The sequence below is a fragment of the Perissodus microlepis genome, chromosome 14 (assembly GCF_051167445.1).
Source record: "Perissodus microlepis isolate ML-2025 ecotype Zambia chromosome 14, ASM5116744v1, whole genome shotgun sequence".
NCBI classification, from domain to species: domain Eukaryota; kingdom Metazoa; phylum Chordata; class Actinopteri; order Cichliformes; family Cichlidae; genus Perissodus; species Perissodus microlepis.
Window position 1 is genome coordinate 37,239,344 of NC_140474.1, and position 26,676 is coordinate 37,266,019.

General features: G+C 42.3%; 2 protein-coding genes and 1 pseudogene across 4 annotated transcripts; 1 reads left to right on the forward strand and 2 right to left on the reverse strand.

The window, feature by feature from the left end:
• Positions 1 to 1,931: 1,931 nt before the first annotated feature.
• LOC146374375 (uncharacterized) lies at positions 1,932 to 3,680 on the reverse strand. Its single transcript, XM_084949800.1, has 4 exons — positions 3,094 to 3,680; positions 2,793 to 3,036; positions 2,084 to 2,648; positions 1,932 to 2,041 (listed from the first exon to the last, which is right to left on the reverse strand). The coding sequence occupies exons 1-4, from the start codon at positions 3,678 to 3,680 to the stop codon at positions 1,932 to 1,934; spliced, it is 1,506 nt and encodes a 501-aa protein (XP_084805926.1).
• An 8,065-nt stretch (positions 3,681 to 11,745) lies between these two features.
• On the reverse strand, positions 11,746 to 14,438 carry LOC146374376 (uncharacterized). Of its 2 annotated transcripts, XM_084951341.1 has the most exons (3): positions 13,959 to 14,438; positions 12,692 to 12,736; positions 11,746 to 12,599 (listed from the first exon to the last, which is right to left on the reverse strand). In XM_084951341.1, exons 2-3 carry the CDS (start codon positions 12,729 to 12,731, stop codon positions 11,746 to 11,748), a joined length of 894 nt encoding a protein of 297 aa, XP_084807467.1. In that variant the 5' UTR covers positions 12,732 to 12,736; positions 13,959 to 14,438. The 2 variants fall into 2 exon arrangements, with proteins under 2 accessions (XP_084807467.1, XP_084807468.1); XM_084951342.1 differs by having other exon boundaries at positions 12,692 to 14,438.
• A 5,777-nt stretch (positions 14,439 to 20,215) lies between these two features.
• On the forward strand, positions 20,216 to 26,523 carry LOC146374377 (syncytin-B-like; annotated as a pseudogene). Its single transcript, XR_014802237.1, has 2 exons — positions 20,216 to 20,365; positions 24,236 to 26,523. The product of XR_014802237.1 is annotated as a syncytin-B-like (transcript).
• Positions 26,524 to 26,676: the final 153 nt, after the last annotated feature.

A 26,676-nucleotide genomic window follows, 5' to 3' on the forward strand; every position in this document is an offset into this window, starting at 1 on the left:
GCAGTACACCCGTACGAACGACGTGGTCATTAGCGGTATAAAAATCAAGCCGGGAGCGTCGGGGAGCCCAGCGACGAGGAGACCCGCTCGGTGGAGCAACAGGTGGCCTCCTTCCTCCAAAGCAAGGGGATAGAGATGGACCTGGAGCACGTAGAAGCATGTCACCCACTGCCCAGGAGGAGTGACAGACCGCCGGCCGTCATTATGAGATTCGTCAATCGGAAGAACAAGGTCGCACTGCTGAAACAAGGACGCAAACTGAAAGGCACGGACGTTTTCATTAATGAGCATCTGACACGAAAAAACGCAGACATCGCGAGGAAGGCAAGGCAACTGAAGAAGAACGGTAAAATACAACATACATGGGTAACAAATTGCAAGACTTTCATTAAGCTAAACGGGACACCAGAAGAGGCAAAAGTACTGATAGTGAGGAACATGGAGGATCTGGACAAGTACAACTGACACTAATGTATCGAGGCAATATATAACTCTAATGACAATCAAATGATAAATACACCAACATCTCTAATTACACCAGGAAATGACATGGACACGTTGAAATCAATTCTCCAACAGAAAGTAATTGATCTAGATTGTGAATATAAGGAGCATAATATAATAGACCCAGAAATAGATTCTGAAAGTAATTTTCTTTCTTCTTTTGTTAAAAATTGTAATTATTTCACACAGGAACAATATGAAAAAAAAATCAACCTAGACGGGAAGCTCTCATTAATTCACTTTAACAGCAGAAGTATGTACTCTAATTTTGATTTCATTAAGGACTACTTGCAACAATTTTCTCGCCCCTTCAGTGTTATAGCCATCACTGAAACTTGGTTCAATGTCGATAAAGGAATAGATTTCTGTTTGAATGGATATGATTTAAAATACATGAATAGATTAAATAAGGCGGGCGGTGGGGTTGCTATATATGTTCATAACTCTATAAAATATAATGTTGTAACAACTATGTCTATGGCTATTGATGGAATTTTGGAATGTTTGACTATTGAGATCATGAATGAAAAAAAGAGAAATGTTATAATAAGTTGCATATATCGGACACCCAGTTCAAGTATTGACACCTTTTATGAATGGATAGAAAAAATGTTTGCTTCGGTGAACCAAAAATTACTATTCATCTGTGGTGATTTTAATATTGATTTGCTAAACCCAACAAGGTTAAAAGCCATTGATGACTTTACTGACACGATGTACAGCTTATCACTATATCCAACAATAACAAAGCCAAGCAGAATAACATCATATAGCGCCACTATTATTGACAACATTTTTACTAATGTCATTGTCAGGGTCCTGGGTCTGGGCGGCCCAGGATCCCTGGGCAGTCATGGACTGGTGACATTATATGTATTTTTGGTGTTGCTGCTGCTCTTTCTCCGTGCTTGTGTGTGTGTGTGTGTGTGTGTGTGTGTGTGTGTGTATGAACACTGGTTTGCAGGCGCCTTTGGGCCTGGTGGGTGTGGCCCTGCTGGGGGACTGGCCACACCCGAAGCCACGCACCTGCGGCTGATCAGGCCTCGTCGGGGGAGCTACTTAAGAGAGTCTTGGAGCTCCCACCGGCGCGGGATCATTGCTTGAGACTCCACGTTAGTCATCCAGTTTAGGTTTTGTCGGTTAGTGCATGCCTGCCATTGTTTAGTGTCCTGACAGCTGCCGCTATTGTTTCCCGCAGGAGGAGCGTGGAAGGCCTGAAGAGCAGCGAGCACCGGGAGTGCAGACACGAGAGCAGAGAGCACCAGGAGGACACGACACGGGAGTCTGGGGAGAACACGGGGATTTATTGTTGTTTTGTACCACACTGTAAATAAACGCACTGTTCGCACACAGAGCACCGCGCCTGGGTCCTCCTTCCCTACACCCCCCCCAAGCAAAAACCACAAAAGAACAACCCCCCCCCAAGGTCACAGTCCCAAAGTCCGACCGCGCATCCCGCAGCGGAGCAAAAAAGAAAAACGCCACAAAACAGTCTCAGGCGGCCCATCATTACAACACAAGAGTTCAGGAGGCCTACCTCGGGTCCCGTGACGGCAGTAGGACGCTTCAGGCGGCTGACCTCGAGTCCAGTGGGGGCAGCGTTGCAGCTCCGGCGGGCGGCCATGGGTCCGGCAGCAGCAGCAAAACGGGTCTGGGGGCCTGCCACTGATCCAGTGGCGGCGGAGCTGCAGCTCCGGTGGCTTGCCACGCGTCCAGAGGTAGCGGCGCTGTACCTCCGGCGGCCTGCCACAGGTCCGGCAGTAGCGGCGAAACGGTTCCGGCGGCTTGCCCCGGGTCCGGTGGCGGCGGCGCTGCCCCTCCGGCGGCCTGCCCCGGGTCCGGTGGCGGCGGCGCAGCTCCTCCGGCGGCTTGCCCCGGGTCCAACGGCAATGATGCTGCTCCTCCGGCGGTCTGCCCCGGGTCCGACGGCAACGGCACTGCTCCGGTGAGCAACAGCGAGGAGTGGCACATGGCCTATGAAGCGTCGGTCGCTGACGTGGACGCGCTAGACGTGGGCGGCGTGGAGGGCGCGCTAGACGTGGAGGTCCCTCTGACTCGCTGACCTCCAGTTCTGGCTGAGCAAGTCCCTCCAGACCGCCGAGCTCCTCCGGTGGCAGCGCGGGCTCCACAGGCTCACTGAGCTCCTCCCGCTCGCCGATCTCCAGCTCCGGCTCGCCGAGCTCCCCCGGCTGCGGCGCAGGCTCCTCCCGCTCGCCGAGCTCCTCTGCTGGCAACGCCGGTCGCTCCGGCTCGTTGAGGTCCTCCAGCAGCGGCGCTGGCTCCTCAGCTGGTGGCTTGCTGAGCTGCTCCTGCTCCGGCTCGCTGAGCTCCTCCGGCAGCGGCGCTGGCTCCACCTGCTCCGGCTCGCTGAGCTCCTCCGGCAGCGGCGCTGGCTCCACCTGCTCCGGCTCGCTGAGCTCCTCCGGCAGCGGCGCTGGCTCCACCGGCTCGCTGAGCTGCTCCTCGGCAGGCAGCGCGAGCTCCTCCGGCTCGCCGGGCTCCTGCTCGGGCAGCGCGAGCTCCTCTGGCTTGCTGGGCTCCTGCTCGGGCAGCGCGAGCCCCTCGGGCTGGGCAGGTCCGGGTGGCGACATAGCAGCCGGTGAAAAAGATGGCAGAATGGCGGCTGCAGGCAGATGAGACGACGGCGGTGCTACAGCTGCAGATGGTGAAGCAGCGAGTGGTGTGGAGACCTCTGACCGAGGTGATGTTACCTGCGCTGTCGGCTCGTCCACTGCAGACACAAACACAGATGGTGAGGGAAATGGAAAATTGTCCGTACTACTCACCAAAGCCGGCTCTTGAGATGTCCGTGGATCAGGCTGCGGTGAGGAACGCCGGCGGCGCGAACGTCGTTTCCGTGTAGACGTCGGGGCCGGCGTCTCAGGCTGTGAAACCACCAGCTGTCCGGGCCGGTGAGCAGCCCGAGGAGGAGAGTGGAGGTGGAGGGTGGAAAGCAGGAAGTCCAGGACAACTGGATTAAGGGAGTCCATCAGCCAGGGGAATTTAACAAGCGTCTCCTGCAGCCGCCTCTCCACGGCGTGACGCAAACCTTCCGCGGGCTTCTCCCACCACAACTCGCATAGGCGGTAAACCTTGTCCATCACCTCCCTCCTGAGCCTCTCCTCAGAGACCGCTGGGTCCATGCTTGGCGGGATCATTCTGTCACGGTTTGCCATGGCAGACACAGTTGGATAAATTGGAAAGATATGGTATTCGAGGGAAAGCTGGTAACTGGTTAAAAAGTTACCTAACGGGTCGGGAACAATATGTTAGCATAGGGCATTACCACTCAGAGAAACTTGGTATTACATGTGGTGTTCCACAAGGGTCAGTGTTGGGACCAAAACTTTTCAATGTATACATAAATGATATTTTTGATGTTTCTCAAAAACTTAAACTCATACTGTTCGCAGATGACACCAACATATTTTTCAGTAGCGATGATTATACTGATCTTGTAATGACCGTAAACAGGGAGCTAAAATTAATAAAAAAATGGATGGACATAAATAAATTATCATTAAATATAAATAAAACTAAAGCAATGTTTTTCGGTAATTTAAAATATAATATAGAATTACCAATTATCATTGAAGGTGTACCAATTGATAATGTGAGTGAAGACAAATTTTTGGGAGTCGTAATTGATAACAAAATTTCATGGAAACCACACGTCAGACACATAAAAACCAAAATTTCCAGAAGCCTCGCAGTTTTGAACAAAGTGAAACCATACCTTGATAAAGATGCACTTCGTACTCTGTACTGTACCCTGGTTCTTCCATATCTTACATATTGTGTGGAAGTGTGGGGAAACACATATAAAAATACAACTAATCCATTAGTCACAGTACAGAAACGAGCACTGCGTATTATTCACAAGGCTGGTTATCTAGATCATACTCACAAACTCTTTCTTCAGGCAAAGTTACTTAAATTCCAGGATCTGGTTAATTACAATACATCCATAATCTTATACAAAGCCTTTAATAAACTTCTACCTACAAATTTACAAATTCTATTTGAAATTCGAGAAAGGGTTTATAATGTGAGAGGCTTCGGGGAATTCAAATTACCCAGAACTCGAACAACACGTAAAGGTTTTTGTGTGTCTGTATGTGGTGTGAAAATCTGGAACAGTCTGAGTTTACAACTGAAACAATGCAAAAATATTCATAGATTTAAATTCCTCTACAAACAGTTGGTCTGGTCACAGTATACTCAATGATGGTTTTAGTGTGCTCTGTAATGTCTGTTCTCTTACCATTGCTGGTATGGATTCCAAAAAAAAAAAAAAAAAAAGTGTGTGCGTATGTATGTACATGTGTGTGTAGATATATATGTATGTATATGTATGTGTGTTTGTCACTATGTAATTATTATTGCCTGTTACCTGTGGTAACGCAATTTATAATTATTATATATTCTGTATTTAGTTATGATGGTTCTAATTGTTGTTGCGAGCTGCCGTTGAGATGCTTGCATGTGCCCGGGGCTGTTGATGGTTTGTTTGGTTGTAACGATGGGCGTAGCTGTGGGAAGCTTATTGTTTTTTGTTGATGAGTGAGTATAGGGGTGGGATTTAATAAGTTTTCTTCGTCCCACTCCTTTTCAGGTAATTTTTGTTTTTTGTTTTGTGCACTTTATGTTCAATATATGTATTTTCTTGTGCCTGAAATGAATAAAAAAAAGAAAAAAAAATCATTTTTGCTTCTAATTACATAATTAAGGTGTAATTACATCTTCCAACAAATTGATACATAAACGTATCATTTATCTACTAAAAATACATAGGAGCTGGCGTCATGTTGTGGAAGCTGCCATCTTGCCCCACCATCATACACTGGCTGAGATGGGCATCGCTGCTCCGCCTTTTCATGTTTTCTGTAAGTGGATTTATACATTACTTTGAATTTAAAGATGTCAAATAGCTCTTTCACACTACATATGACCATTTCACATTTGTACATGTATATTTTGGTGATCTCTTTCTCAGTATGTTTTTCTTCTTATGGAAATAAGCTAAGATTAAACCGGTTAATGTTAGGCTCCAGTGTCCTAAAAAAATCACACCTTTCCCCTGATAAACAAATTGATTGGATTCTCACATTGTGTGGGAATTGATTATCAATTACAACTTCAATGAGCCACTTCAAAGAAAGTTTCACCCGCGTGGGCAGCAACAGAAAGTCCAGATGTGGAAACAGAAGGTTTCCACATTAAAATATCGATATTTTAATCATTTTGGGTGAAATTGTAGTTTTTCATTAACAGGAACACAGTGGAAAGAAACTATCATTCAGATTGTCTACATTGGAAAGAACTACTCCCTCTTCCGCCTTTTCAATTCAATTCAATTCAATTTTATTTATATAGCGCCAAATCACAACAAAAGTCGCCTCAAGGCGCTTCATAGATACAGAGAAAAACCCAACAATCATATGACCCCCTATGAGCAAGCACTTTGGTGACAGTGGGAAGGAAAAACTCCCTTTTAACAGGAAGAAACCTCCGGCAGAACCAGGCTCAGGGAGGGGCGGAGCCATCTGCTGCGACCGGTTGGGGTGAGAGAAGGAAGACAGGATAAAAGACATGCTGTGGAAGAGAGACAGAGGTTAATAACAGATATGATTCAATGCAGAGAGGTCTATTAATACATAGTGAGTGAGAAAGGTGACTGGAAAGGAAAAACTCAATGCATCATGGGAATCCCCCGGCAGCCTACGTCTATTGCAGCATAACTAAGGGAGGATTCAGGGTCACCTGGTCCAGCCCTAACTATATGCTTTAGCAAAAAGGAAAGTTTTAAGCCTAATCTTAAAAGTAGAGATAGTGTCTGTCTCCCGAATCCAAACTGGAAGCTGGTTCCACAGAAGAGGGGCCTGAAAACTGAAGGCTCTGCCTCCCATTCTACTTTTAAATACTCTAGGAACAACAAGTAGGCCTGCAGTGTGAGAGCGAAGTGCTCTAATAGGGTGATATGGTACTACAAGGTCATTAAGATAAGATGGGGCCTGATTATTTAAGACCTTGTATGTGAGGAGCAGGATTTTGAATTCTGGATTTAACAGGAAGCCAATGAAGGGAAGCCAAAACAGGAGAAATCTGCTCTCTCTTTCTAGTCCCTGTCAGTACTCTTGCTGCAGCATTTTGGATTAGCTGAAGGCTTTTCAGTGAGTTTTTAGGACATCCTGATAATAATGAATTACAGTAGTCCAGCCTGGAAGTAATAAATGCATGAACTAGTTTTTCAGCGTCACTCTGAGACAGGATATTTCTAACTTTAGAGATGTTGCGCAAATGGAAGAAAGCAGTCTTACATATTTGTTTAATATGTGCGTTGAAGGACATTTCCTGGTCAAAAATGACTCCAAGGTTCCTCACAGCGTTACTGGAGGCCAAGGTAATGCCATCCAGAGTATGAATCTGGTTAGATACCATATTTCTAAGATTTTCAGGGCCCAGTACAATAACCTCAGTTTTATCTGAATTAAGAAGCAGAAAGTTAGCGGCCATCCAGGTCTTTATGTCTTTAAGACATTCCTGCAGTTTAACTAATTGGTGTGTGTTATCTGGCTTCATGGACAGATAGAGCTGGGTGTCATCTGCATAGCAGTGAAAATGTATGCTATGTCTTCTAATGATGCTGCCTAAGGGAAGCATGTATAATGTAAACAGAATTGGTCCTAGCACTGAACCCTGTGGAACTCCATAATTAACCTCAGTGTGTGAAGAGGACTCTCCATTTACATGCACAAACTGGAGTCTATTAGATAGATATGATACAAACCACTGCAGTGCAGTACCTGTAATACCTACAGCATGTTCTAATCGCTCTAATAGGATATTATGGTCAACAGTATCGAACGCTGCACTGAGGTCTAGCAGGACAAGCACAGAGATGAGTCCACTGTCAGAGGCCATAAGAAGATCATTTGTAACCTTCACTAAAGCTGTTTCTGTGCTGTGATGAGCTCTGAAACCTGACTGAAACTCTTCAAATAAACCATTCCTCTGCAGATGATCTGTTAGCTGTTTGACAACTACTCTTTCAAGGAGTTTTGATATGAAAGGAAGGTTGGAGATTGGCCTATAATTAGCTAAGACTGCTGGGTCTAGAGATGCTTTTTGAGTAAAGGTTTAACTACAGCCAGCTTGAAGGCCTGTGGTACATAGCTGATTATTAGAGATAGGTTGATCATATTTAAGATCGAAGAATTAATCAATGGCAGGACTTCTTTGAGCAGTTTTGTAGGAATGGGGTCTAAAAGACACGTTGATGGTTTGGAGGAAGTAATTATTGAAGTTAACTCAGAAAGATCAATTGGAGAAAAAGAGTCTAACTTAACATCAATGGTACTAAGAGTAGCTGTAGATAATATTACATCTGTGGGATGATTACTGGTAATTTTTTCTCTAATGATAAAAATTTTATTTGTGAAGAAGTTCATGAAGTCATTACTAGTTAACGTTAAAGGGATGGTTGGCTCAACAGAGCTCTGACTCTTTGTCAGCCTGGCTACAGTGCTGAAGAGAAACCTGGGGTTGTTCTTATTTTCTTCAATCAGTGATGAATAGTAAGATGTTCTGGCTTTGCGGAGGGCTTTCTTATAAAGCAGCAAACTATTTCTCCAGGCTAAATGATGATCCTTTAAATTTGTGACACGCCATTTCCTCTCCAGATTACGAGTCATCTGCTTTAGGGTACGTGTTTGAGAATTATACCACGGAGTCAGGTACTTCTGATTAGAGACCTTAGTTTTCACTGGAGCTACAGTATCCAGAGTCGTACGTAGTGATGAGGTGAAATTATTAACAAGATAATCAACCTCTGTTGGAGTAGCGTTCAGATAGCTGCTCTGCTCTGTGTTGGTACAGGGCATTGAAGATGATAACAGTGGGTGGATTATATTCTTAAACTTAGTTACAGCGCTTTCAGAAAGACATCTACTTTGATAAAATCTACTCTCCACCGCTGTGTAATCAATTATTGTAAATGTTATCAGGAAATGATCAGACAGGAGAGGGTTTTCAGGAAACACTGTTAAATGTTCAGTTTCTATGCCATATGTTAAAACAAGATCTAGAGTGTGATTAAAGTGGTGGGTGGGTTCTTTTACATTTTGAGAGAAGCCAATTGAGTCTAATAACAGACTAAATGCCATGTTGAGGCTGTCATTTTTAGCATCTACATGGATGTTAAAATCACCCACAATAATTATTTTATTTGAGCTCAGAACTAAATTAGATATAAAGTCTGAGAAATCAGACAGAAACTCTGTGTAAGGCCCAGGTGGACGATAGATGATAACAAGTAAGACTGGTTTCTGAGTTTCACAGCTGGGGTGGACAATGTTAAGCATCAGGCTTTCAAATGAATTAAAAGTCTGTCTTGGTCTTTCATTAATTAATAGGCTGGTGTGAAAAATTGCTGCCACACCGCCCCCTCGGCCTGTGCTTCGAGGTTTCTGGTAGTTAGAATGACTCGGGGGTGTTGATTCATTTAAACTAACATAATCATCCTGCTGCAACCAGGTTTCTGTAAGGCAGAGTAAATCAATTTGTTGATCAATTATTAAGTCATGTACTAACAGAGACTTGGAGGAGAGAGACCTAATATTTAATAATCCACATTTCACTGTGTTACTCTTTGGTTCAGATGTGGATACTGTATTGTTCTTTCTTTGTGATTGTTTATGTTTAAGTTGTTTGTTGCTGGTTTTTAGTTTGTTTTTTGTCTTTTTGGAAGCTGACACAGTCTCTATGGAGATGGGTTTTTGGGGGGGTAGCAGGAGGAGAGAAGCTGCAGAGAGGCGTGTAAGACTGCAACTCTGCTTCCTGGTCCCAACTCTGGATAGTCATATTTTGGGGGGTTTAATAAATTTGTCCATATTTCTAGAAATGAGAGCTGCTCCATCCAAAGTGGGATGGATGCCGTCTCTCCTAACAAGACCAGGTTTCCTCCAGAAGGTTTGCCAATTATCTATGAAGCCCACATCGTTTCTGGGACACCACTCAGACAGCCAGCAATTTAAGGAGAACATGCGGCTAAACATTTTATAGTCATGTGTGAAATACGGCTGTATAAATGTGTGGCAGCCTGTGGCGTGCGCACTCACAACAATGGCTGAGCGTAACTGGAGTCATGTGCGCACGTATTTTACATCCACAAACAGCCGAGACGTGGTTTGCGATACATGTGGCAGGAAAGTGAGGTGTTGTGGCAACACCACTAACCTTGTCAAACACCTCAAAGTAAATCATATCACAGAATATGACGAGCTTATGTTGAGGCAAACTGAAGAGGAGGAGAAGGACGGGTGCTGCTAGGGTGAGACAGACGTCTCTCAGGGAGTCCTTTAGTGCTGCAGGCAGGCAAGGTGTTCACATAGCGCACAACTTCAGGTTTTTATTTCTATATGATGAATTCTGCATTATTAAGTGATAAGAACAAGTAATCTGATGTCCTGTAATGATTATGACGCTATAATTTGAGATACAATAAAAGAGTAAAGTTTTTGTACAAAGTATCGGATCAGTATCGTCGATACCACCCTGAATTTTACTTGGTATCGGATCGGAAAGGAAATCAGTGGTATCGCACATCACTAGTGATCAAACGTCAGGCCAAGCTGGAACTGATTCCTGTCTTCTGTGACTTCTACAACACTGTCCAATAGAGACACATGAATGAAATGCAGCGTCATTAAAAACACTGATGATCTTTATTTAAAAATGTAATATATTTACATCTGAATAAACTTTTAGGCATTACGCTGACGGACGGATGGACGGACCATGAATGCTTTCTCATCCTTCTTGTCATGCAGCATGGAAGTGTCTGAGGGGCTTTTCCACTTGGAATCGGGATACTGTGTCCACACTTCAGAGGTGGAGTTTCCAGCATCTCACCTGGGCCTCATCTGCAAACAATCAGCAGGAGGGCTTCTTAAACCAGCGCTGCCTGCTACTCCTCGCCAGTTTGTTCTGCCATCTCCAGTGGTAACTAGGCTTCCCCTCTGCTCCAGTTCTGGCGTGCTCCTTCCCTGTGTTTAACCTTGTTTTCCCTGTGTTTAGGTCTCCTCTGCCAACATACTCATCCTACCCTCAAACTCCCTTACCCGTCCAGCAACTTCTTCTCCCTCTGTTGCAGAATTCCCGTTGGATTGTTCCCATCAGGAGCCAGGTGTTCAGTCTCTCGATAGCTTTTCCTCTGGTTCCTGCTCTCTGCTGACACTCCTAGCTCGAGCCACGTTCTCCATTCCCTCTCTTTAAACAAAGTCTCATAAATAGTTTAACCATGTGCATTGAATCTGCATTTGGGTCTAAGCTTTCTATGGAGGGAAGAAATCATCACAGTGACATCTATTCAATTTTCAATTCAATTTTATTTAAAGAGCGCCAAATGACAGCAACAGTCAGCTGAAGGCGCTTTATATTGTAAGATATACTTACAAAGAAAACCCCAACAATCATATGACCCCCTATGAGCAAGCACTTTGGCGACAGTGGGAAGGAAAAACTCCCTTTTAACAGGAAGAAACCTCCAGCAGAACCAGGCTCAGGGAGGGGCGGCCATCTGCTGCGACCGGTTGGGGAGGGGCAGGGAAAATAGTATAAAGACGTGGAAGAGAGACAGAGGTTAATAACAAGTACCATTCAGTGCAGAGAGGTCTATTAAACATAGTGGGTGAAGAAGAAACACCCAGTGCATCATGGGAATCCCCCGGCAGCCTAATGCTGGGCATACACTGTGCGATTTTTGGCCCATTTTGAGCCGATTTTTCAGTCGTGCGACCGTTTTGGGGATCGTCCCGAGTTTGGCCTTGATCGTGTGTCGTGCGTCGTCTACATAACGAGGGTAACGGGGTAACGAGAAGCGATTAAAACCTCACGACCAGCTCCCGATCATCAATCGGGAGCTGGTCGTAAGAAATCGTAAGAAAATCAAACCTGTCGTCCTGAGGGTGTCACCGCAGCGTCGCGCACGCGCAAACGCAGAAATGAGAGCGAAAAGACGGAGTAGAACGGCGGCGCGGCGTGTGATCTGGACACAAGCGATGGAGGCACAAACTTCTCACCCCTGCGAGTCAATCGTACAGTTTGAGCAGGAGCTGAATAACGCGACTGAAAGAAATCGCACAGTGTATGCCCAGCTTATTGCAGCATGGAGGATTCAGGGTCACCTGAGTAGGCCATCAGCCTACTAAAAGGATACTGAAGAAACCCGTCGAAGTAGTCTTAGTCTTCATCGCTGCTGCTGCTGGACTCATTTGAACACCTCCGAAGTTTGCAAACAGGCAAGTATTCCTCTTCTTCCTCAAAGTCCTCTCGGGAACGCTTCCTCGAGCCTCCAGCTTCATGGTTGTCAAGCTCTTCTTGTGCATCTTCAAAAAGTCCATCACTGCTGCTCTCAGAGTGGTCGTACACAGTTGAGCTGGTCCCCGAATCAGAGTTTGCAAGCCTGGATTTTTTGCTATTACGCTCTTCTTCGTCTACGTCTTCCTCTCTGGACCTTTTCGTGGATCCACCAGGCTGCGGTTCTTCTTCTGTTACCTGCTGATTGATGTCCTCATCGGCAATATTACCAACATGAGGACAGCCCTCGCTATCAGTGTCAGAAGCAGAGAAGAAGTCAGAGTCATCGTCGCTCCATCTGATTCTTTTGTTGGGTTCCAAATCTTCCTCATCCATCTCTCTAGACCTCCTCCTGGAAACACTTGGCTGAGGGTCCTCTTCTGGGATGTACTGGAGAACATCCACACGGTCTTCAAATGCCTCCTCATTTTCAATGCCAACAACAACCACAGCATTATGATCCTCGTGCTGTTCATTGTTGTCAGCATTGGCATTATTGTCCCTCACATTAATATTTTGAGCGTTGACATTGTTGTCATTGTGATCGTCATTGTAATCGTCGTCATCGTCACCGTAGAGGTCATCATATTGTTCCAGTACTGAAGCTATTAGCTCATGCAGAAACCAACGAATGTCACGGAGAGCGAGATACAGATTGTTCACGAAGCCTCCATTAACTGGTTCATTAGCAGGTTCCTGATCTCCATGTGCAAACCTTTGTGGGTTACCCTGTTGGCCTGCAAGATCATTAAATCTTTTAATTAACATCCATAACTATCTGCTGAAAATCTGTTTTTCATCAATTTCAAGACTGAGTACATGTGCTTACCGTTTTGGTTATTTTGTGGTCCATCTCCACTTCCACTCATTTTGACTACAAGGAACACAAAACAACAATGATCAGTAAACCTCAACTAAGAATGTTCAGAGAATTTGCTTTTTTTGTGATGACTTTAGGCTGCGTCCGAACGTACACGGCTATGTTTGAAAACGCACGTTTTCCTTTTTCGTTTTAAAAAAAAAAAAAATCCAGTCCACATGTGCAGTTTTGAAAAAATATCTCCTTCCACATCTAAACGCTAAAAACAAAGTGAAACGCTGTCAAGAACACGCCAAATCTTAACCGTGTAGAAATGTTGGCCAATCAGAAGTCTAGAAGCCTGGGTGGGAAAACCTCACAAAACCTTACGTACTTCTGAGAAGTTTTTGTCTTTTTCTGGAAAAGCAGCTAATTTTGTGTTACTTTCACGTGCCTTCATCGTTTCAAATGTTAATAACTAAAGACAGCTTTTTGGCTGGAACAGATTCACAACTTTGGAATGGACAAAATGCATACAGCATACATAAATGTAATCTTTTTAAATTACATTTATTCCAAACCGACGTCAGGATTTGGGTTGTGAGAGCGTCTGTGTTGAATGTAGAAGCCACGTCTGATGCCTCTGTGTTTCTAAATGGAGGCACAGTAACTGTGTGTGTATATGTAAGTGTGTAAAAACTGCAGATACTAAGATTAACAGACACAGTATGTTGTCTACATCTGCCATTGTAGAAACTGATCTCATGTAAACACTAACGTGGCCACAGCGTGACGTCAACAGCGGCGCACACTTTTGACATTGCCTGAGTAAATGTCCGTTTTCCTCGTCCACACCTAAACACAAAAACGTCGTTTTCAAAAATCTCACCTTTCAGTGACTCAATCTGCTGTTTAGGTGTGGAAGAAAGGCCCAAATGCAGAGACAAAGCTGCGCTTTCAAACATGTGGACGCAGCCTCAGTTTCTCAGAAATTCTAATAGTTTGTTTGAGAACAAAACTTAAGTCTTCTCTATTTTCCTAAATGAACAAAATAATCTCAGAAATAATCGTGTTAAAAAGAGCTTCTGTCACTCTAAGATATGATTAAGAACATTTTCTAATTTATGTACATTTGTTTTCCTGAATAATAGATCCACATCATCCTCTCTATGATGGAAAATATAGTCTAGTCTTGCACAATGTAAAGTACATAAATACTGTCCTGGCAGGCAGGAAAATCCGGCTTTATATATTTAAGTAAATGATCTTAAGTTTATAAACTGAAATTTGAGCTTACTTTAGTTCTTGGTAAATTACAGAGCAGTTAATCCTCAGGGAAACGTGGAAATGTCACTAAATAGTGGTCTGCTTTCATACGGTTGCAGTGTCTCTTCAGTTTTGTGTTCATATGCTGATGTTTTCATTCAAAACCTGCTTAAATGCTGTGATGTCACTTTAGCAGCAAAGACTGCGGAATGTGCAGAGATTCTTTTTACATCAAGTTGTTTGCTCAGAGTTTGATATCTTTTAAATGGAGACAAAACAAAACAGACAGAAGTGAATCTAAAAGACTAAAGCAGTCAATGTGTTATTATTTTTATTTATTCTAATAGTTCCTGTAAAGTTCTACTCTAAGAGATTCATCTCGGCCTTCATGCAGGATTAAAGCTCAATAATGAGGACACACACACAAAATATAAAACATTTCTTTATGATTGTTAGGCAAAGTTATCAAACATATATCCACTAATATGGTCTCATTCTTGCTCTGCTCCCTAATTTTTCCCTGGAGGAATCGCTATGGCAACAAAACAACAAGCTGTTTCCAGAGCTTAATATTTAACACGTCTTTGTTATAAACTTTATTTGTACAAATCTGTGATGTCGATGTGCACAACGTGGGATTTAGACCTCGGAGGGTTAATCAACAAATCACGAAAAATTAGCTTTAAATTTGTGTTCATGACGGTGCAGATTTCTGACATTTTGTGTACTTTAAGCATTTAACAATTTGATTGTTTTCTAATAAAAACTGTGTGAAACTCAAGTTAGACCTGTGTTTGTAAATGAACCGCCCCATGTTGTGTAGCTTTCTGGATTTTATACTTATTGGGCTACATATTAATTTACTATACAGGCTATACAGTAGATAAAATCTAAACTCACATGTTTTATGTAAGTAAATTGTTTAATCATGTGGGCTACAGACAGTAATCAAGTTATGGACTATATTGATATGAGAAACGTGCATACTTACTGCATTTGAATCATTTTAACCATATGTAACCACCTGCGTGTCATGGTCCCGGGACTTCTACCTGGTTTTTTGTGTGTCTTGTATTGTTGTTGTTTGATGTCAGTTTTAGGGTCCCTCGGTTGTTCTGTTAAGATGTTGCTTATTTGATTTCCCCTCGTGACTTTACCCCCTGTGTGTCCCCTCTGTGTGTCTGCCAGTCCCCATGCCTCGTTTCTCCTCCTTGTGTTTTATTCCATGTTTTCCCAGCCCGCTATGTCTGTGTTCTCTTCCAATCTGGTCTGCGTCTCTGTGTGCTTCCTGTTTTACTTTGATAGTCTCCCGTCAGTGTTGTGTTACTCCTGCCGCCGTGTCTCGTTATGATTATCAGTGTCACCTGTGTTCCCCGTGAGCTCCCACTTCCCTCGTTAACCCTCTGTGTATTTGTGTCCGCGTCTCCTACATTTCCTACATAATAGAGCTATAATAAATGTGTGTTTGGGTTTTTAAGGTACAGAAATCAGCTGCTAAAATAATTGCTTTGACTTTTGGTGTTGGGAATGCTTTACGGTCTGTTCTGTAGGAACGCTGAATTAATATATTGACTGTCTGGCCCCTTCTGGCTATTTAATAGTTGCTGAAGGAGATTTTGTTCATCCCCAGCTGATCTCATCCATATTTATATAAAATCTAGCATACTCCACACCACACAAAGTCAGAAGCCAGTTAAAATCTGTACGTGGTACCTGAGGCGGTGCTGCACTGACCAGTGGTTTCTGGCTATTTGCTGGTTCAGCCTGCCTATCACTGCAACTCTTGGCTCTTATTGGTCAGGCTGACGGCATGCTCACTCAACACAATATGAAACAGAGGACAACAATAGAAACATTAGTGCTGTTAGTCTGCTGCACTATAGCTACAGCGGTATGAAAACTGCCTTTTCATTGTCACTCACTCACTAGTTTTCACCTTCCCAGTTTATCACCCTCTATTTTCAGCATACCCCCTATGTAGCACTATATGGTGTGTGTGTGTGTGTACAGAGAGGCAGCCAGGTTCATAATGGATATGAGGAAGTGTTTTTTTTTTTTAAAAAAAGGAGCCACATTCAGGTAAAAGTGTAAAATCAAACGATCCATCAATAAAGGATAATGTTGGATCAGTGTTTCAATACTTATATCCTTTATTAGATGTACATGTGTTTTGGTTATTTGCGTTTTGGTTAAAAGGAAACTGAGAGAGGACTTTTTTATTAGTGATCTTAATAGTATTTTTTAATCTAATTGAGAGAGTGACTTGGGGTTAATGTCTTGCCCAAGGACAGTTAGCATGCAGTCTGGAGCAGCCAGGGATCGACCCAAAAACCATCTGATTAGTAGATGACCTGCTCCACCTCCTGAGCCACAGCCGCCCCTTTTAGAGGTAAAGAATGATTTAGAAAGTAAGTACAGTAATTTTTTGAGGTGATTTGATTAAAGTAATCAAAGCAAGACGGCCGCTCACAGCTCGGAGCCGTTCAGCCGGTAATATTCAAACTTTTCAAACTTCTCCGAGAAACAGACCTCGCCCAGCAGGCCTGAGTTTGCTGCTTTCTGGAAGCTCTTCTGAGTAAACCCACAGACTATTATACTCTGGCTTTACAGCTTTAAGAAACAACAGACAGTTAATCTTCATATTCAAGAAATTAGCTTTAGCAAAAATTAGCATTAGCTACTAGCAGCTGCTAGCTCGCCAGTTAAAATAAAAGAAGAAAGGACCCCTGGACTGGAATGGCTGGTTAAGATAAATATTTTATTGGAGTCTCACGAGTAACACAAACTAAAGACAGTATGCCACCCAAGAAAGGCCCAACACCAGAGGAGGTCGAGGATATAAAAACCTCCCTCGGAGCACTGTGCGGAGACGTGGCCGCAGTCAGGGCGCAGCAGGAGCTGCTTCTGGGGCTTTTGGAGGAGGTAAAACAGCTACGCCTCCAAAATGCTGAGAAGGACAGACGAATTATGGATCTTGAGCGGCGGGTGGATGAACTGGAGCAGTACACCCGTACGAACGACGTGGTCATTAGCGGTATAAAAATCAAGCCGGGAGCGTCGGGGAGCCCAGTGACGAGGAGACCCGCTCGGTGGAGCAATAGGTGGCCTCCTTCCTCCAAAGCAAGGGGATAGAGATGGACCTGGAGCACGTAGAAGCATGTCACCCACTGCCCAGGAGGAGTGACAGACCGCCGGCCGTCATTATGAGATTCGTCAATCGGAAGAACAAGGTCGCACTGCTGAAACAAGGACGCAAACTGAAAGGCACGGACGTTTTCATTAATGAGCATCTGACACGAAAAAACGCAGACATCGCGAGGAAGGCAAGGCAACTGAAGAAGAACGGTAAAATACAACATACATGGGTAACAAACTGCAAGATTTTCATTAAGCTAAACGGGACACCAGAAGAGGCAAAAGTACTGATAGTGAGGAACATGGAGGATCTGGACAAGTACAACTGACACTAATGTATCGAGGCAATATATAACTCTAATGACAATCAAATGATAAATACACCAACATCTCTAATTACACCAGGAAATGACATGGACACGTTGAAATCAATTCTCCAACAGAAAGTAATTGATCTAGATTGTGAATATAAGGAGCATAATATAATAGACCCAGAAATAGATTCTGAAAGTAATTTTCTTTCTTCTTTTGTTAAAAATTGTAATTATTTCACACAGGAACAATATGAAAAAAAAATCAACCTAGACGGGAAGCTCTCATTAATTCACTTTAACAGCAGAAGTATGTACTCTAATTTTGATTTCATTAAGGACTACTTGCAACAATTTTCTCGCCCCTTCAGTGTTATAGCCATCACTGAAACTTGGTTCAATGTCGATAAAGGAATAGATTTCTGTTTGAATGGATATGATTTAAAATACATGAATAGATTAAATAAGGCGGGCGGCGGGGTTGCTATATATGTTCATAACTCTATAAAATATAATGTTGTAACAACTATGTCTATGGCTATTGATGGAATTTTGGAATATTTGACTATTGAGATCATGAATGAAAAAAAGAGAAATGTTATAATAAGTTGCATATATCGGACACCCAGTTCAAGTATTGACACCTTTTATGAATGGATAGAAAAAATGTTTGCTTCGGTGAACCAAAAATTACTATTCATCTGTGGTGATTTTAATATTGATTTGCTAAACCCAACAAGGTTAAAAGCCATTGATGACTTTACTGACACGATGTACAGCTTATCACTATATCCAACAATAACAAAGCCAAGCAGAATAACATCATATAGCGCCACTATTATTGACAACATTTTTACTAATGTCATGGATTTCCAAATTAATAGTGGCCTGCTTGTCTGTGACATAACTGACCACTTACCAGTTTTTACTTTGTGTGACTGTGATTTAAAAAAAATAGATACCAAGATTACGATAGCAAAGCGAACAATAAATGAAGAAGCAATTCATGCCTTCAATTTCGATTTAGCACAACAAGATTGGCGTTCGGTGTATGAAGAGTCAGATGTGGACAAGGCTTATGATAATTTCCTAGATATATTCACTATGTTGTACAATAAACATTGTCCTGTAAACGAACACAAGACAAAGAAAAAAAAGATAAAAAGTCCTTGGTTCACAAAAGGAATTATCAATGCATAATTATACTTATTGGGCTACATATTAATTTACTATACAGGCTATACAGTAGATAAAATCTAAACTCACATGTTTTATGTAAGTAAATTGTTTAATCATGTGGGCTACAGACAGTAATCAAGTTATGGACTATATTGATATGAGAAACGTGCATACTTACTGCATTTGAATCATTTTAACCATATGTAACCACCTGCGTGTCATGGTCCCGGGACTTCTACCTGGTTTTTTGTGTGTCTTGTATTGTTGTTGTTTGATGTCAGTTTTAGGGTCCCTCGGTTGTTCTGTTAAGATGTTGCTTATTTGATTTCCCCTCGTGACTTTACCCCCTGTGTGTCCCCTCTGTGTGTCTGCCAGTCCCCATGCCTCGTTTCTCCTCCTTGTGTTTTATTCCATGTTTTCCCAGCCCGCTATGTCTGTGTTCTCTTCCAATCTGGTCTGCGTCTCTGTGTGCTTCCTGTTTTACTTTGATAGTCTCCCGTCAGTGTTGTGTTACTCCTGCCGCCGTGTCTCGTTATGATTATCAGTGTCACCTGTGTTCCCCGTGAGCTCCCACTTCCCTCGTTAACCCTCTGTGTATTTGTGTCCGCGTCTCCTACATTTCCTACATAATAGAGCTATAATAAATGTGTGTTTGGGTTTTTAAGGTACAGAAATCAGCTGCTAAAATAATTGCTTTGACTTTTGGTGTTGGGAATGCTTTACGGTCTGTTCTGTAGGAACGCTGAATTAATATATTGACTGTCTGGCCCCTTCTGGCTATTTAATAGTTGCTGAAGGAGATTTTGTTCATCCCCAGCTGATCTCATCCATATTTATATAAAATCTAGCATACTCCACACCACACAAAGTCAGAAGCCAGTTAAAATCTGTACGTGGTACCTGAGGCGGTGCTGCACTGACCAGTGGTTTCTGGCTATTTGCTGGTTCAGCCTGCCTATCACTGCAACTCTTGGCTCTTATTGGTCAGGCTGACGGCATGCTCACTCAACACAATATAAAACAGAGGACAACAATAGAAACATTAGTGCTGTTAGTCTGCTGCACTATAGCTACAGCGGTATGAAAACTGCCTGACACATTCAGGTAAAAGTGTAAAATCAAACGATCCATCAATAAAGGATAATGTTGGATCAGTGTTTCAATACTGTCAAAGGATTTTTGCTTTTAAAGGTTTTATTATTCATATAATAATCAGCTAAGAGTGTTTATATTTCTGTTTGTACTCAACCAGCTGCATAGTTAACCGCTGGCTCTCTGCTCTATAACGGAAACTGTGTGCCGTCATATTATCTGTCAGCAACAGGAAACCGCCACCCAAGAGTAAGAAACGACCTTGTAGAGAACACAACGTTTTGAGAAGTCACACCTGCCTGCTTGACTAGATAAGCATAGTATTTCCTTTTTTGTATGCTTCATGCTGTGTATAAATAAAGGCAGAGAGCTGCTGCAGGGTGTGAGTCTCCGTTGAGTTCTCACCCGTGCACGTTAAACTGCTGAAGTGTCTGAGTGTTATTTCATTATATCTGAGTGTTTGATAAAAGATTATCTCTAACATTTAATTGGTCCTTCGAGCCGGACTGGACATTGATATTTTTTCATGCTCCAATAGGAAACCTTCATCAAGGCCTGACGTCGTGAGAAGCCCGCGCTGAAAAGTCTGTCGACAGCTCCTCTCCAGGCAGAGGATAAAAGTCCAGAGACGTGAAATTCGGGTTCTGGCCAGCGTTCTTATAAGAGGCCCACGACTTTGGGGGTTGATGGAGGAGACCTAAGCAACCACACAATAACTCAGGTGAATATTTAACACTCACCCACATTTTGCGAAAAAACGAATAAGAGTTGACACTGTTCCCACATGTAAACGCTCGTCCTAAGAGAGGACTGGTAGCTATTATAGGAAGTTCCTACATGTAAATGCTCGCCTGAAAGAGGGCTGGTAGCTATTTTGGAGGAAAAACTCTAAAAGTAAATGCTCGCCTGAAAAAGGGCTGGTAGCTATTTTAGAGGGAAAGTGTCATAATAATAACCATTAGAGCGCGCAATATTTGTCTTTTTACTGTTTTGTTGGTGGAGTAAGTTGATTTCACAGCACATTAAGAAGGCTGAACTACTCTACTGAATTGTTTACCGTTGGTTGCTCAAGTACTGGTGGAACGAGAAAAAGGTTGTGCTTCATCACATAAAATTAACACCGCTTTCAAGAATAGCTTGAAAGTAGAAGGCTGTGTTAATAACCTCTCTCATTCCTCGTGCCAGAGAAAGCACCACGGGTGTGTGTGTGTAAACGTAAATATATCTATAAGTTGAGAGAAAATGGGTAACAAATCAACAAAACTCACTGCTGACGAGCAGTGGTTAGAGAAAAAATGTCCAGGCGCCGGACAAATCAGTATGAATAGATGGAGAAACCCAAAGAAATTAAAATTGCCCTGCGTGGGAGGGAAAATGTAATCCCTCTGCAGTGACCGCTTTAAAAGAGACCCTCCGAACAGAACTAAACAATGAGAAAAAGCCAAATGAAAATGACAAAAGTGACGCAGAAGTATCAAACCCCCCACCATATGCACCACTCCCTGGAGCAGCATCAATACTGAAGCCAACCCCCACTCCTGCTGCTGCGACCCCCCTTAAACAATCCTGTGATCCGTTTAGACCTCAACCTGGTCCTTATGCAGAGGCACAAAACATGTTAGATAAAATGGTACTAGGTGAAAATCCACAGAAAACCACAGGAAGTACAATTCTCAGAAGATACTTTAATAGTAAAATCAGCATCAGGTCACACTACAGTGCAGTGACTGATAAAACCCTTATTAAGTGAAAACAAGAGATCAAAGTAGTTTAAAAAGGTTGGAAACAGACCCCACCGAATAGATATAAATATAAGAAGTACAAAAATAAAATAAACAAAGACAAAATTACATTAGAACTTATTTTTAATGTATTGAAACTAATAATAGGAAGGATAACAACCTGTAAACTGATATTAACAATGAAACATAGTTGGCATGACGACCATGCCCAGAATGTATAAAATGAATAAAAGGAAATAATTCACACAAAAACCTTTTAAATAAAATAGAGAGATGCATAAGGTACATTAGGGCTGTGTCATTGTTCAGCCAAGGAAAGTGTGTGAAAAGGTAAATGTCTCCAGCTTGGGAAAGGGTGAAACTGCAGATCACCCGAAGCCCTTGATGGATACAAAATAAAATATAAAATATATAATAATAAACTACTTGGTTCGCCACGCAACAGAGAGAATGAATGTGACTGAAGGTTGGATCTGAGATGAGATAAACAGAAGACCAGTCTAAGAAGTAGGTGCAAACCTGTTCAGAGAAAAGCAAATTTGTACAGATTGGATGAATTCTTAATTATCTGTTTGCTGAGTAAGATGATCCTAACTATTAAATGGGCTCAGTAGTAGTATAGTGGTATACACTAATAAAATATTGTAATATACTATTGTCATAATATAGAAAGAAAAAGATGATAATATTAATAATGATATAATATTAATAATAAGAAGCAACCTAGTCAGTTATGATGTGAGGTGGACGATTGTTAGAAGTAATCTGCATCAAGCTTAAGGTTTGCTCAAACTCAGTATAATGACATATGAGATGAAGAAAATAAAGAAACTATCTAAACTAATTACGTGCATAGAGGCACTTAACCTGCTTAAACATCTGTCATTTATCCTGGATAAAACATTACTGAGATATAGAGCACACCTATAATAACAACTAATAAGCCAAACCCTGTAGACAACAGCTAAAGCTACAGGATTGAGAAGCTGAATTAAATATGTGGACACCGCTAAGTTGATGAGCATGTTACACATTTTCTTTTATTTTTATTTATTTGTTTTTAGAGCAGAAGCTGCATTAAAAGCCAACACACGCAGCTGTCTGTGAGCTCAGTTTTTCCCTCACACTTCTGCTCTGTTTCAGTAGCAGCATTTTTCTTTTTGTGTCCTGACTCATGTATGTTTCCTGTTTTGTTTGATTATTTTATTTTGTTGGTTTGGAAACAAATTCGTGACCATACTTGTGGATCACAGTGACACATAGTGATTAGGCATATGATTTACAAATGCCTAGTTTTAGAACTGTGAGAAATTCAAAGTTTAATATATATATATATATATATATATATATATATATATATATATATAAAACCCTAACTTCAAAGTTTGAAATATGTAAGATGTGTGAGATGGGTGAATTCTTTGAAAAACTAGAAATTATCTAAAAATGCATTAAGTGAAAATGTAATGTTGCATCTATAGAGAAGAAAGAAGAAGCATTCAGTTATTTTAAAAATAGGCATTACAGACAGATACAGTTTTAGCACTGCCTGCCTATGATAAGCCTTTCTACTTACGTGTAGATAGAGGAGCAGGTTATATGAAAGCTGTGATAACACAGGTATTTGGAGAAAAATAACACCTGTTAACATTCCTGGTGAAATTTAGACTTGTGTAAATTAGACTCTGTTGCGTCAGGCCTGCCTGCATATGCAAGCCTGTGCAGCCGCAGCAGAGGCAGTAAAAAGTCAGCTGCACGTATGCAGTCATATGTGCATATGAATTGCACACAGGCCAAAATATAAATATATACACTGACAGCCAGATTGTTTTTTCAGCAGTGCACCACTTTGGAAAAATTTGGCATAACAGAGGTATGGTCACCTCTACGGATAACCCCGTGCAACACGGCAGAGCTACTAGTATCCGACTACTGCCCACAAATACCACTTGACGTACTAAAAACCGAACAAAAAGCTGCAACAATCACTGAACAGAACAAGTGGCTGAAATGTGGAGCACAACTGAAAGATGACTTAATGGTCTGTGATGGAAAACTAATATTACCAGAGTCGTTACACAGGACAGCGGCTGTAGTGACACATGAAGCAATACATGTGTCAACAGGAGGGAAATATAGTATAGATAAACGATACACACTTTTACACTATAAATTTTGAAACTTCAGCGAAAAATTTGTAAGAACATGCCTATTCTGTCAAAAACACAACTCACAAGGAAACTTAAGACCTAAGAGAGGCCAGTTCTCCACACCATCCACATGGATTTTATTGAATGAATGTCAAGGATTAAAATATGCCTTAGTAATTATAGATGTATTTTCAAAATGGCCAGAAATCTATCCAGTAAAAAGAGCAGACGCAATTTCAGTAGCAAAGTGCTTATGCAATCATTTCATCCCCACATACGGCATTCCCAGTCTGATAAGGTCAGACAATGGAACACATTTTGTTAATGACATAATCAGCAAAGTCTCTGAAGCTCTAGGATTTAGCATCAAACATCACTGTGCATACCACCCACAAAGTGCCAGACTAGTGGAGAGAACTAACGGCACGATAAAACAGAGATTAAGAAAATGCATGGAAGAAACAGGAAGGCCATGGCCCGAGTGTATAGGCCTAGTAAAAATGTGGATGAGACTAACACAAAGTTCTCAGAAACTCACACCTTTTGAAATCATCCACGGTAGACCATTCCCATTACCAATCACAAGTGAGCCCATTAACAAATCAATAAGGGAAACTACCCTAGCAGAATGGATGACTAAATTGTTTGAAAATAAAGAGATTGTGCTAAACAACCAACTGCCGAGTGATATCTCTCCAGTGTCTTGCAGGTTGAAACCAGGTGATTGGATCCTGATCAAAGTACTCCAGAGAAAGAATTGGAGTTCACCAAGGTGGGAGGGCCCATACCAAGTCTTACTCACCACACCAACTGCCTGCAAAATAGCAGAAAGACCATCTTGGATCCACCAAAGCCACTGTAAAAAAGTGAGTGACAATCCAAACGTTTAGACGCCGGCTCCCCTAGCTTCCAGGTGATCTATTGGTGAAGGAAGGGCTGATTGGGTAAATCCCGCCCTTTTTCTTCTCGCCAATAGTCTACTCACCAGAGGCCTAGGTGTGCCTGGTCATCATGAAGACACTTGTCCTCCTAGTGGCCTGCATTGCGCTCCTGGTGAGCCTACTAACACTCACCCAGATGAGAGAAAATAAACAACACCACCTGCAAAAAAGATGGACACATGACAACTCGCACCTGCGCGACCTGAACCAAGACCATAACCACCCATGGATGAACAACGCGTGGTATAGGTATGTGTATGATAGAACACGCACCGACAACAGCACGGAGTGCTATGTGTGTTCACATATGCCAACAAACGGCCATACACGCAACAATATATGGAATGGCACCTGAACTCGACGAAGCGGTGTGTGTGTTCAACAAGGCAATAACTGGCAATTGCTCACGCAGAGTTTTGATGGCAACAGGACTGGCCCTAAAAGGTCAAAGCATAAAGAAGGAAGACCGAATTCCATGGTGTAATGACGCAGACGTTAAACGTGTCACGAAACCAATTTCGCAGCGATGGGTCCAAACCGAACAGACAAACTTCTGTGCCTACAATCTCACGAACTGGAACTACACCTGCAACGAAGAACATTGGGTAAACGTCAAGGCCAACAACACAAAAAGGAAATCATTCGCCATAATTCTGCCGCCTGACATACAACACCCAATATGTTTTAACTTCTCGGACGGAAGCAGACAAGTTGGACGTAACCGCAACTGCACACACACACTTGACCTGACCCGATCCACAGGAATACACACCTTCAAAAATGGAACTTTCTGGGTCCAGGGAGCCGCTTGGGCCTGCGGGCCTAAAACCTACTTCATGCTCCCACCAAACTCCACCAGTCTGTGTGCACCAGTACTAATTTCAGACCACACCTTCAAGATCACAGCAGAGACACACACACGCACATCAAGAGCAAAGCGTGAAGTCACTAAAGTATTGCCACATGACCCAATCTACGGATCAGATGTGCCTAAGAACTTCAAGCTATGGACTAATGGTCAGAAAGTCCTCCACTCCTTGTTCCCCTGGGTGGGAGCTGGAAAAAACATGCTCAGGATCGAGACACTTGACTACCGTTTTGGATTGTTCCTAAATGCCTCAATGAAGATCAACAAGACGCAAAATGAAGAAATTGACGCAATACGCATTGTAGTGATGCAACACAGAGTCACACTGGACATGATTCTAGCTGAAAAAGGAGGTTTGTGCGTATTGTTTAACACCACATGCTGTACATACATCCCAGACAATGTGCATTCACAAAACATGACCGACGCTCTGAACGCCTTGAGAAAGATTAAGGACGCTCAACAACAAGACTATGTCACAAGCACTGAAGATTGGTTGACATGGTTGCTAGGTGGTTCATGGAAGTCCCTACTGATTAAAGGACTTGTTTCTATTCGATTTTTGCTTTTACTATTATGTGTTTTCACAACATGTGTAATACCCTGTTTGAAGAAAATGGTGTCAAACATGGTGACGACCTCTATCAATGCTTGTGTAACACTGTCTCAAATGGAAGAAGTTTTGAAAGATGATTCATATAGTGATGTCTAGTCTAATTGAACACAGGACTGTTTCATGACGTTCAAACCGAAAATGTTCAGACAAGAGGTTATGAACTGAAAAATATAACAGTACTGTCATAAAAGAAATCTAAACAACAGGAGGGAATGTCAAAGGATTTTTGCTTTTAAAGGTTTTATTATTCATATAATAATCAGCTAAGAGTGTTTATATTTCTGTTTGTACTCAACCAGCTGCATAGTTAACCGCTGGCTCTCTGCTCTATAACGGAAACTGTGTGCCGTCATATTATCTGTCAGCAACAGGAAACCACCACCCAAGAGTAAGAAACGACCTTGTAGAGAACACAACGTTTTGAGAAGTCACACCTGCCTGCTTGACTAGATAAGCATAGTATTTCCTTTTTTGTATGCTTCATGCTGTGTATAAATAAAGGCAGAGAGCTGCTGCAGGGTGTGAGTCTCCGTTGAGCTCTCACCCGTGCACGTTAAACTGCTGAAGTGTCTGAGTGTTATTTCATTATATCTGAGTGTTTGATAAAAGATTATCTCTAACAGGGTAAAAATGTATATATTGCTCCTATTCAAGAGGAACTTAGCAATGACCCTGTACCACTAAGCGATGAGTCCTTCAGATGCATGCCAAAAGC